This window comes from Hemitrygon akajei, chromosome 1, assembly GCF_048418815.1.
Source record: "Hemitrygon akajei chromosome 1, sHemAka1.3, whole genome shotgun sequence".
NCBI lineage: Eukaryota > Metazoa > Chordata > Chondrichthyes > Myliobatiformes > Dasyatidae > Hemitrygon > Hemitrygon akajei.
The window spans coordinates 222,246,071-222,258,091 of NC_133124.1; the positions used below are offsets into that span (position 1 = coordinate 222,246,071).

Below are 12,021 nucleotides of genomic sequence, written 5' to 3' on the forward strand. Positions count from 1 at the left end.
ATTTTCATTAGGTGCTTGGGGACATTTGGTATGTCACTAAAGGCTCCAGCAAAATTCCACAGGTGTACAGTGTACAGCATTCTAGCTGGTTGGTTCACCATCTGGTATGGAGGGGCCACTGCACAGGATCGGAAAAAGTAAACTCAACCAGCTCCATCCTGGGCACTAGCCTCCCCAGCACTGAGGACATCATCAAGGACTCCCATCACCAGGGGCATGTCCTCTTCTTGTTGCTCCCATTTGGGCAGAGATACAAGAGCCTGAAGGTACACACTCGACATTTTAGGAGCAGCTTTTTCCCCTCTGCCATCAGATTTCTGAACACACAATGAACCCATGAACACTACCTCAGTATTTTTGCTCTTTTTAACACTAATTATTTGATTTCATTGTAATTTAAAGGCTTTTATTTATTGTACTGTAAAACAAGAGATTTGATAACATATGTCAGTGATATTAAACCTGATTTTGGTTCTCTCCCCATGGCCTCAGGCAGGAAAGATCCAAACATTCTCACCTCTCTTTTAACAGGTGGCCTTGATTAACATTTCCCTATCGACACCCTGATCATAGATGATGGCATTCCAGCAACTCAAGTTCAATCCTGACCTTTTGTACTCCCTTTGTGGAGGTTGCATGTTCTTTTGACCTTTGGGTGCAAAAATGTCCTCTCACATCGCAGAAACGCACAGGTTGGTAGGTTAATTGCCCCAGTGGGTAGGTAAGGGGTAGGATTTAAGAGGAGTTGTTAGAAGTATGGTGAGAATATTGATAGAAATATGGAGAGCTATGCAAGGGAGATTGATCTTAAAATAGGTTAAAAGGTCAGTACAACATCCTGGGCCAAAGGACCTGTACTATAATTTTCTAGGTTCTATTGAACGATGTGAGGAAATCAGTGGTTGCTCAGCATAGATTCAGTGGGCTGAAAGGCTATTCTCTCTTTTGACTCTGACCTTTATGGTGAGAGAGGATTCCCTGGACTCATCCTCCCAGTTCTAGCTCTTCACTCAGCACTGGGGTGATCTTTTGCATTCTTCAGTGGATCTGCATTGCGAAGGGAGTACTCAGGTACGTACCCTTCTTTGACAGCTGAATAATATTACGAGAAATCTTAAGGGCTTGAAACACCTCTTACAAAGTATCAAATGCTTGGTAAATTGTATAAACTGCAAAACAAAAGCAGCCATAAGACAAATTTAGCTCATTTTATTCCATTTAGTTCATTTGCTCTGCTCCACTATTCCATCATGGCTGATTTATTTTCCCCCTCAACCCCATTCTCCTGCCTTCTTTCCCTAACCATTGACACCCTGACTAATCAATGGACCTCTGCTTTAAGCATACCCAATGACTTGGCCTCCACCATGGTCTGTGACAATAAATTTATCTCCCTCTGGTGAAGGAATTCATCTTCATCTCTGATCTAAAGCAACGTTCTTCTATTCTGTGGCTGAGCCCCCTGGTCCTAGATCTCCCCTCTCCACACCCATTGGAAACATCCTCTCCATATCTACTCTCTCTAGGCCTTTCAATATTTAATAGGTTTCAATGAGATCCCCCACCTCACCATTCTTCCAAACTGCAGCAGGTACAGGCCCATCACCAACAGAAAACGATGACGAATTGAAAGAGAATTTGCTGGTTTTCCCATTCAGTGGCGAATCTTGAAGATTTAATAACAGCAGGAGAACAGTCAAAAATCTCAGTAAACTTTCTCAGCGTGGTTGTAAGGTTTGTACTATACATTCCCCCGGGGTAGGGGGCATAGATTTAAGGTGAGAGGGGAACGATTTAAAGGCGAGCTGATGGGTAACATTTTCACAGAGAGTGGTGACTCCATGGAATGAACTGTCTGAAGAAGCAGGTATAGTAGTATCATTTAAAAGCAGTCCGTGTAACACAGTTAGAGCAGCTACTACACAGATTCACTCCCTGCTACCTTCTGTAAGGAGTTTGTACTTTCTGTTCGTGACTGCGTGGGTTTCCTCTGAATGCTCCAGTTTCCTCCCAAGGAACCGTCCAAGGATACGGTTAGTAGGTGAATTGTTCACGTGGGTGTAATTGGGCAGCACTGGCCTGTTGGGCTGGAAGGGCTTGTTACTGTTCTGCATCTCTACATAAAATATGATTGAAAAAACTGGGAAAATGGAACCTAATCATCTGTTGCTGGTTAGGGAGCAGAAATACTTGAGACAATAAATGCATTTCTACATTGCAAACACAAGACAGCAGATGCTGTAATCTGGTATAAATAAACAAAGTCTGGAGAAACTCGATGGGTCAGGCAGTATCTGTGGGGAGGGGTGCGGGGGAATGGACCGTCAACGTTTCAGGTAAAGACTCCGTCTCTAAATGCTAAGCAGTTCCTCTAGTAATCTTAAGCAAAATGCAGGAGTAACTCAGCAAGTCGGGCAGCATCTATGGAGCAGAATTAACAGTCAACTGTTTACTCCCTCTGTAGATGCTGCCTGACTTGCTGAATTATTCCTGCATTTTGTATGAGTTGCTCAAGATTTCTAGATCTGCAGAATCTCTTGTGTCCTCCGGCAATTTGTATTTATTTTCAAATTGCTGGTTATTTAAAACAGACTTGCGTAATGAATATTTATGATTTACACTGGTACCAAAGGTATGTGAAACAGTACGTTTGTATCTTTGTAACTAGGTACGTTTAGCCACATATGGACAAGTGAGATGAATGGTTAGAGTTGTACTATGGGTCTTTCTCATTGAATTAATGGGCTCGTTCAGCTGAAAGATGTGCTGCCTTTGAACAGAGTGTGACATAGATTTACTGCAATGATACCTGAACCCCAAGAGTTCAGTTACACAAACTGTATGAGAGGGGACCTTAGGGAGATGAGGGAGGGTAATGGCTTAAGTGGGCAAAGGTCTGTGAAATCTGGCAAGAGAAATGAGAGGTGAAGCAGAATGTCTAACTGCTCCGAGGATTCCTTGAGCAAGATTTGCAAAGAGGTGATGTGTGATAACAGCAAAGAGTTAAAAAGTTGACCCCGTATGGTTGTTTTGTTGCTGGGGAGTTGAAGTGTCGGGTTCAGGTATACTGGGGAAGGATGAGGCCACAGTTTGATATCTCTGTTTAAGGAATGGTATGACTATATTGGAAATAGTTCAGGGAAGGGTCATTGGTCTAGTACCTGGAACGGATGCAGTTTAATGAGAGTTGGGCTTGTACCCCCTGCTGTACAGAAAAGAGGAAACCGAGAATGAGGAACAGCACAGGGACAGGCCCTTCGGTCCATCGTATGTATTCTAACTCCACCTGCCTGTATGTGATTCTTATTCCTTCATTGTCTGCCTGTTCCAGGTACCCTCCACTTCCTCTGTTTAAAAAAAATTCTTGCCTTTGTCATCTTTAAACTTTCTCCTCTTGACTAGAACCCATCTTGACCTCACCTATCATTTTCCAGTTTGTACTTCCCCTCCCCCACCTTCTTATTCTGGCTTCTTCTCCCTTCTTTTCCAGTCCTGAAGAAGGATCTTGGCCTGAAAGATTGTCTGCTTATTCACTTCCATAGATGCTGTCTGACCTGCTGAGTTCCTCCAGCATTTTGTGTGTGTTGTTCTGGATTTACAGCATCTGCGGAATATCTTGTGTTTATAAACCCGTCTTCTGGTATTTGACATTTAAGACCATAAGGCATAGCAGTAGAATTAGCCCATTCAGTCCATCAAGTCTGCTTTGGCAGTCCACCGTGGCTGATTTATTTTCCCTCTCAACCCCATTCCCATGCCTTCTCCCTGAAACCTTTGATGCCCTGACTAATCAAGAACCCATCAACCTCTGCCTTATATATATATATCTCCAATGACATGAACTGCACAGCCATCTGTACCAAGATATTTCACCACCCTCTGGCTAAAGGAATTCTTCCTCATCTCTGTTCTAAAGGGATGTCCTTCTATTCTGTGTCTGTGCCCTCTGGTCCAAGACTCTCTAACCATACGAAACAGCCTCTCCACATCCACTCTATCAAGGCCTTTCAATACTCAATATGTTTCAATGAAACCACCTCCCCACCCATCAGTATTTTAAATTCCAGTGAGTACAAGCCCAGAGCCATCAAACGCTCCTCATATGTTAACCCTTTAATTCCCAGAATTATTCTTGTCAACTTTCTCTGGTCCCTCTTCAATGCCAGCACATCTTTTCTTACGTAAGGGGCCCAAAACTGTTCACAATACTCTGTGTGGTCTGACCAAGGCCTTATAAAACCTCAGCATTAACATCCTTGCTTTTATATTCTAGTTGTCTCGAGATGAATGCGCACATTGCATTTGCCTTCCATCCCATTGACTCAATGTGTAAGGTAAGCTTCAGGGAACCCTGCACGAGGACTCCCAAGTCCCTTTGCACCTTGGATTATTTTATATTTTCTCATGGATTAGAAAGTAGCCTGTGCTTTTATTTTTTCTATCTAAGTGCATGACCATATGCTTTCCTTCACTATATTCCACTTGCCACTTCTTTACACATTCTCTCAATCTGTACAAGTCCTTCTACAGACTCCTTGCTTCCTCAATGCTACCTACCCATATCATCTACAAATTTAGTCACAAAGACATCAATTCCATCATCCAAATCATTGACTTATAATGTGAAAAGAACCAGTCCAAACACCGACCCTGCAGAACACCACTGGTCACTGACAGCCAATCAGAAAAGTTCCCTTTATTACCACTCTTTGTTTCCTGTCAGTCAGCCAATCTTCTATCCATGCTGGTATCTGTCCTGTAATACCATGGGCTCTTTTCTTGTTAAACAGCTTCATGTGGCACTTCGTCAAAGGCTTATGAAAATCCAAATAAACAACATCGATTGATTCTCTTTTGTCTATCCTGCCTGTTATTTCCTGAAATAATACCAACAGATTTGTCAGGCAAGATTTCCCCTTAAGGGAACCATGCTGTCTTTAGTCTATTATTTACTTATTGAGAAACAGCATGGAACAGGCCCTTGTGGTTCTTCGAGTCAAACTGCCAGCAACCCATGATTTAACCCTAGCTTAATTGTGGAGCAGTTTACAATGACCAATTAACCTATTAACTGGTACATTTTTGGAAACCAGAGGACCCAGAGAAAACCCACACGTTTCACGAGGAGATCATACAGATTCCTTACAGATGATATCAGAATTGAACTCCAACCTCTGGAGTCCAGTTCAGGGCATCAACAACTTCCTAACCACTGAAGTCAGGTTAACTGGTCTATAACTTCCTTTCTTCTGTCGTCCTAACTTCTTAAAGAGTGGAATGATATTTGCAATTTTCCAGTCCTCAGGAACCATTTCAGAATCTAGTAATTCTAGAAAGATCATTACTAACATCTCAACAATCTTTTCAGCTACCTTTTTCAGAACCCTGGGTTGTAGTTCATCTGGTCCAAGTGACTTATCGGCCTTCAGACCTTTGTTTCCCAAACACCTTCTTTCTAGTATTAGCATCTGCATTCACTTCTGTCCCCTGACACACTCAGATTTCTGCATACTTCTAGTCTCTTCCACAATGAAGACTAAAACTAAATACCTACTAAGACACTCTATTTCTTTGTCTTCCATGACAACCTTTCCAGCGTCATTTCCCAGTGGTCTGATATCCCCTCTTGTCTCTATTTTACTGTTTATATAGCTGAAAAACTTCTGGTAACCACTGATGTTATTGGCGAGCTTTCCTTTATATTTCATCTTTTCTCTCCATTGCTGTTCTCTCATTATCCCTGTTGGTCTCCCCTTCCAATCAACTTTGGCTAGCTCCTCCCTCAAGCCCCTGTAGTTCCCTTTACTCCACTGTAATCTTTGTGGGTGGAGTTAAGAAATTGAAAAAACCATTACGGGAATCATACCTGGGCTTCCAAGTAGTAGCCAAGATGTGGGCTTGAGATTGCAAAGGGAGCTGGAAAAGGCATGTAATAAAGGTAATGACACAATTGTAATGGGGGACTTCAATATGGAAGGGGATTGGGAAAATTAGATTGGTATCAGATTGCAAGAGAGGGAATTTGTTGAATGCCTACAAGATGGCTTTTTAGAGCAGCTTATGTTTGAGTCTACTTGGGGAAGGGGTGTCTTAGATTGGGTGTTGTGTAATAAACCAGATCTTATTTGGGAGCTTAATGTAAAGGAACCCTTAGGAGGCAGTGATGGCTAAAGATCCTGGAAATAGTTCACAAGGTGCAGGATAGATATGTCCCACAGAGGAAGAAGTTCTCAAAGGGCAGGGGTAGGCAACTGTGGCTGACAAGGGAAGTTAAGGACTGCATAAAAGCCAAGGAAAGGACATATAAAGTAGCAAAAGTGAGCAGGAAGTTGGATGATTGGGAAGTTTTTAAAATCCAAGAAAAGGCTACTAAAAAAGTTATAAGCAGGGAAAAGATGAAATATGAGGGCAGACTAGCCAATAATATAAAGCAAGATTCCAAAAGTTTTTCAGTTATCTAAAGAGTAAAAGGGAGGTAAGAGTTGATATTGGACCATTGGAAAATGATGCTGGTGAGATAGTAATGGGGAACAAAGAAATGGCTGATGAACTTAATGGGTATTTGCTGCTGTCTTCACTGTGGAAGACACTAGCAGTGTGCCAGAGGTCCGTGGGTGTCAGGGAGCAGGAGTGAGTGTCGTTGCTATTACAAAGGAAAAAGTGCTAGGCAAATTCAAAGATCTTAAGGTGGATCAGTCACCTGAGCCAGATGGACTACATCCCAGAGTCCTGAGAGAAGTTGCTGAAGAGATAACAGATGCATTGGTCATGATCTTTCAAGAATCACTTGATTCTGTCATGGTCCTGGAGATCTAGAAAATTGCAGATGTCACTGCACTCCTTAAGAAGGGAGGAAGACAAAAGAAAGGAAATTATAGGCCAGTTAGTCTAACCTCAGTGGCTGGGAAAGTGTTGGAGTCTATTATTAAGGATGAGGTTTCGAGGTACTTGGAGACTAATGATAAAATGTCAAAGTCAGCATGGTTTCTGTAAAGGGAAATCTTGCCTGACATATCTGTTAGAGTTCTTTGAGGAAGTAACAAGCAGGGTGGACAAAGGAGAGGCAGTGGATATCATTTTTTTGGACTTTCAGAAGGCATTTGATAAGGTGCCACACATGAGGCTGTTCAACAAGATAAAATCCCATGGTATTACAGGAAAGATACTGGCATGGATAGCAGAATGGCTGACAGACAGCAGGCAGTAAGTGAGAATAAAAGGGATCTTTTCTGGTTGGCTGCCAGTGACTAGCGGTGTTCCTCAGGGGTCAGTATTGGGACAGCTACTTATCCCATTGTTTGTTAATGATTTAGATAATGGAATTGATGGCTTTGTGGCAAAGCTGTAGATAACATGAAGATAAGTGGAGGGGCAGGTAGTGCTGAGGAAGCAATGCTATTGCAGCAGGACTTAGACAAATTGGAAGAATGGGCAAAAAAAGTGCAGATGGAATACAGTGTTGGGAAATGTTTGATAATGCATTTTAGTAAAAGGAACAATGGTGCAGACTATCATCTAAATGGGGAGAAAATGAAGTTATCAGAGGTGTAAAGGGACTTGGGAATCTTTGTGCAAGACTCCCTGAAGGTTAATTTACAGATTGAGTCTGTGGTAAAGAAGGCGAGTGCAATGTTGGCATTTATTTCAAGGGGAATAAAGTACAAAGGCAAGGGGATAAAGCTAAGCCTTTATAAGACACTAGTCAAGTCACACTTGGAGTATTCTCAACAGTTTTGGACCCCATGTCTCAGAAAAAGATGTGTTGCCATTGGAGACAGTCCAGAGGAGGTTTGCAAGAATGATTCTGGGAATGAATGGGGTTAACATATGAGGAGTGTTTGGCAGCTGGAATTTTATTAGAATGCGGGGGGAGGGGGGAGGATTTCATTGAAACCTACCAAATCTTGAAAGGACTAGATAGAGTGGATGTGAAGGCGATGTTTCCTATAATGGGGGCAGAACTGGAGAGCAGTCTCAGATTTGAGAGGTGACCTTTTAGAACAGCGGAAAGGAGGAATTTCTTTTAGCCAGAGAGTAGTGTATCTGTGGAATGCTCTGCCACAGGCTATGGTTGAGGTGAAGTTGATCATTTCCTGATCGGTCGGGGCATCAAAGGATTTGGTGAGAAGGTAGGTGTATGGGATTGAGTGGATCTGGGATCAGCCGTGATGGAATGGTGGAGCAGACTCGATGGGCTGAATGGCCTAATTCTGCTCCTATGTCTTATGGTCTTAATACTGATACATCTGACCTGAGCTGCCTTCTCTGAAACTGCAGGGTGTATTCTATTATATTATGATCACCTTCCCTAATGCTTCCTTTATCTTAAGCTCCCTACCCTGGGAAACAGAGTCTTTAGTAAATAGAATGTTTCTATCTGGATTGATTGATTCATGAGACAGGATGTGTTTGGAGAATATTTCTTATGGGAAAATATAGAAATAATCACTGTTTAAAAATGGAAACACAATTATTTTTGACAGAATTGAAGATAAATTCTATAAAATCACATAAGCAAAATGTTACACAATTTGATAGGGTGGTTAAGAAGGTGTGTTGGCCTTCATTAGTTGGGGGATTAAGTTCACGAGCTGTGAGGTAATGTTGCAACTCTATAAGACACTCGTTAGACCACACTTGGAGCATTGTGTTCTGATCTGGTCGCCTCATTATAGGAAGTATGTGAAGCCTTGGAGAGAGTGCAGAGGAGATTTACCAGGATGATGCCTGGATCAGAGAACATTTTATGAGGATTGTTTGAGTGTGCTAGGGCTTTTCTCTTTGAAATTAAGGAAGATGAGGGGTGTTTCAGATAAGAGGCATAGATTGAGTAGACAGAGTTTTTCCCAGGGCAGAACTGGCTAATACAAGGGTGCATAATTTAAAGGTGATTAGGGGGATGTCAAAGGTTGGTGTTTGATAGAGTGTGGTGGGTGGGTGGGTGGAATGTGCTGCCAGGGGTGCTCGTGGCAGATACATTAGAGACATTAAAGAGATTCTTGGATGGGCACTTGAATGACAGGAAAGTGGAGGGCTATATGGGAGGAAAGGGTTAGATTGATGTTGGAGTAAGTTAAAATGTATGCTGAAAGGTCTGCACTCTGCTCTATTGTTGTGTGTTCACAGTGTTGTGGAGAGCAGAAGGGAGCACAGAACTGGGAGTGAAATTTGATCTGCCATGATCTTGTAACATACAACAGTACCTCATGGAAAGGAACAGGCCATTCGGTCCACAATATCAATGCTGACCATCACCATCATCATGTCCTGTGTTGTATGATGAGTGATCATGGACCTTCCATCACCATGATTGTTCTTGGCAAATTTTTCTACAAGAGTGGTTTGCCATTGCCTTCTGGGCAGTGTCTTTACAAGACAAGTCACCAAAGCCGTTATCGATACTCGTCAGAGCTTGTCTGCCTGGCAGTACTACTTTCTTTATTGAATCATTGACCTCAAGGCTGGGGCTGGCTTCCTTTTCTATGGATATCTTGTGATACGCCCCAGCTGCTCTGACAACCATCTACCACCCGCTCGTGACCCTGACTGGGGGATGCTAAGCAGGTGCTACACCTTGCACAAGGGTGATCTGCAGGTTAGCAGGGGAGAAGGAGTGCCTTACACTTCCTTTGGTAGAGACATACCTCCATCCCACCACCCTCAATGTTGACCACGTGGATGAAATCTGTCTGATTGTGTGCCTGTCCATAATCCTCTGAAATATCAATATTCACTCCTACCACCGGCCCAGCAGTGTGTCCCAGAGACACCCACCACCCCAAAACTGGTGGGGCAGATGGACACAGATGGAAGTTTCTATTTAAGGAGAAGAGAATAACAGGAGGCTGTCAATCCAAGATACACAAACCAAAAGGGATTTCAGGAAAGGGAGCTGGGAAAGGGGAACTTACGAGGAGAAGGAGTAGCTAGAGTAAATACACTGAAGGGGGTTGTAGGAGGAAGGTGGCAAGAGTCCATTGATGGATTTGGATGAAAGAAAAGAAGCAGCTCGTGAGTTTCTGTGCTATCAGAATCAGATAAAGTGAAATCTGTTTTCTGGCAGCAGTACAGTGTAAAGACATAAAATTGCTATAAACTACAAAATAAATTGTGTAACAAAAAATAAGAATAACAATGTTCCTGGGTTCATGGACTGTTCAGAAATCTGACGGTGATGGGAAGATGCTGTTCAGTGTGGTTCTTCAGGCTCCTGTACCTCCTCCCTGACTGTATTTGCAGTGTAATGTTAAGGCAGATGCTGGATAATGGGGAGTAACTTATTCTACTTACAGGGGACTACAAAACTAGGGGGCATGTACTAACTCTTAGAGCCAGGCTTTCAAGAGTACATACAATAGACCTTTGGAACTCTGCTTCACAAAAATGCTGGTCCTTTTTGAATATAATGTTGATGGAGAGGAGATTCGGCACACAAACAGGCCCTTCGCCCCATCCCAAACTATTATTGAGCCCTATCCCATCGACTCACACCTAGAACATAGTCCTCCATACCCCTCTGTTAAATGTTGAAATTGAGCTCATATCCACCATTCATCCCACAGTCTCACCATTCTCTAAGTGAAGGAGCTCCCCCTCAGGTATATCTTCAGCATTTCACCTTTCATCCTTAAGCCTTGAAATCTAGGTCTAGTCTCACCCAACCTCAGTGGAAAAAGCTGGCTTGCATTTACCCTATCTATACCGCTCATAATTTTGTACACCTCTATCAAATCTCCCCTCATCTTCCTACACTTTTGGGATAAGTCATAACCTATTCAACCTTCCTCCATAACTCAGGTCCTCAAGAGCTGGAAGCATCCTTGTGAATGGCAGAAATGTAGTGTTAGCTGTTGGAATAGTGGTTTCATCTGGGTTGAATATCCTGCAATAATGGTTTTGCTTTTTGACACAACTGTGCCCTCTACTAACATCGTTTCTTCCACCCTCCAGATGAGGTGCTTCACTCTGTTGGGGACCCCGTCCTGCCAGGAGGTTGGAGAGTGGACTGCATAAGGGCCAATGAGCAGTGCACGGCCAAACCAAGCTGCAGCAGCCGGCTTCGCACCCTGCGCCAGTGCCTGGCAGGCAAGGCTGCCATGCTTTTCGGCCCCGAGATCAAGAATGAGTGTGTCGCTGCGGTGATGGCTCTGCGGCAAAGCACGCTGTCTGAATGTCGCTGCAAGCGAGCGATGAAGAAGGAAAAACAGTGCCTGGCCATCTACTGGAGCATTCACCAGAGCCACTCTCAGGGTAAGGTGTCTGCTGATATCACCCCCCCTATCACTTGGGGACTGGTGGGGGGGGGGAGTGGTTGAGGGTTCAAATGCACTGTTCCAGGGTTCTTTAAATCCATCAAGGATCAGCTTTATTCACCATATATGCACAATAAATACTTTAACAGGTACTCCTGTACACCTCGTTAATGCAAATATCTAATCAGCCAATTGTGTGGCAGCAACTCAATGCATAAAAGTATGCAGACATAGTCCAGAAGTTCAGTTGTTGTTCAGACCAAACATCAGAATGGGGAAAGGAATGTGATCTAAGTGACTTTGACTGTGGAATGATTGTTGGTGCCAGATGGGGTGGTTTGAGTATCTCAGAAACTGCTGATTCCCTGGGATTTTCATGCACAACCATCACTAGAGTTTAAAGAGAATGGTGTGGGGAAAAAAAACAAACACATCCAGTGGGCAAAAATGCCTTGTAAATGAGAGAGGTCAGAGGAGAATGGCCAGACTGGTTCAAACTGACAGGAAGGCGACAGTAACTCAAGTAACCACACGTTGTGTGCTAAGGCAGCAGGCTGAGGGTAGCAGACACCAACAGAATCAACAAACTCATTCGTAAGGCCAGTGATGTTGTGGGGGTGGAACTGGATTCTCTGACGGTGGTGTCTGAAAAGAGGATGCTGTCCAAGTTGCATGCCATCTTAGACAATGTCTCCCACCCACTCCATACTGTACTGGTTAGGCACAGGAGTACTTTCAACCAGAGACTCATTCCACCGAGATGCAACAC

General features: G+C 43.3%; 1 protein-coding gene across 1 annotated transcript in view; it reads left to right on the top strand.

The window, feature by feature from the left end:
- Positions 1 to 12,021, top strand: part of gfra2b (GDNF family receptor alpha 2b) — a 383,259-nt gene that overhangs the window by 6,998 nt on the left and 364,240 nt on the right. Inside the window, exon 2 of the mRNA XM_073062021.1 lies at positions 10,951 to 11,250. Coding sequence (XP_072918122.1) covers positions 10,951 to 11,250 — 300 coding nt within the window. The remainder of the gene's footprint in view (positions 1 to 10,950; positions 11,251 to 12,021) is intronic.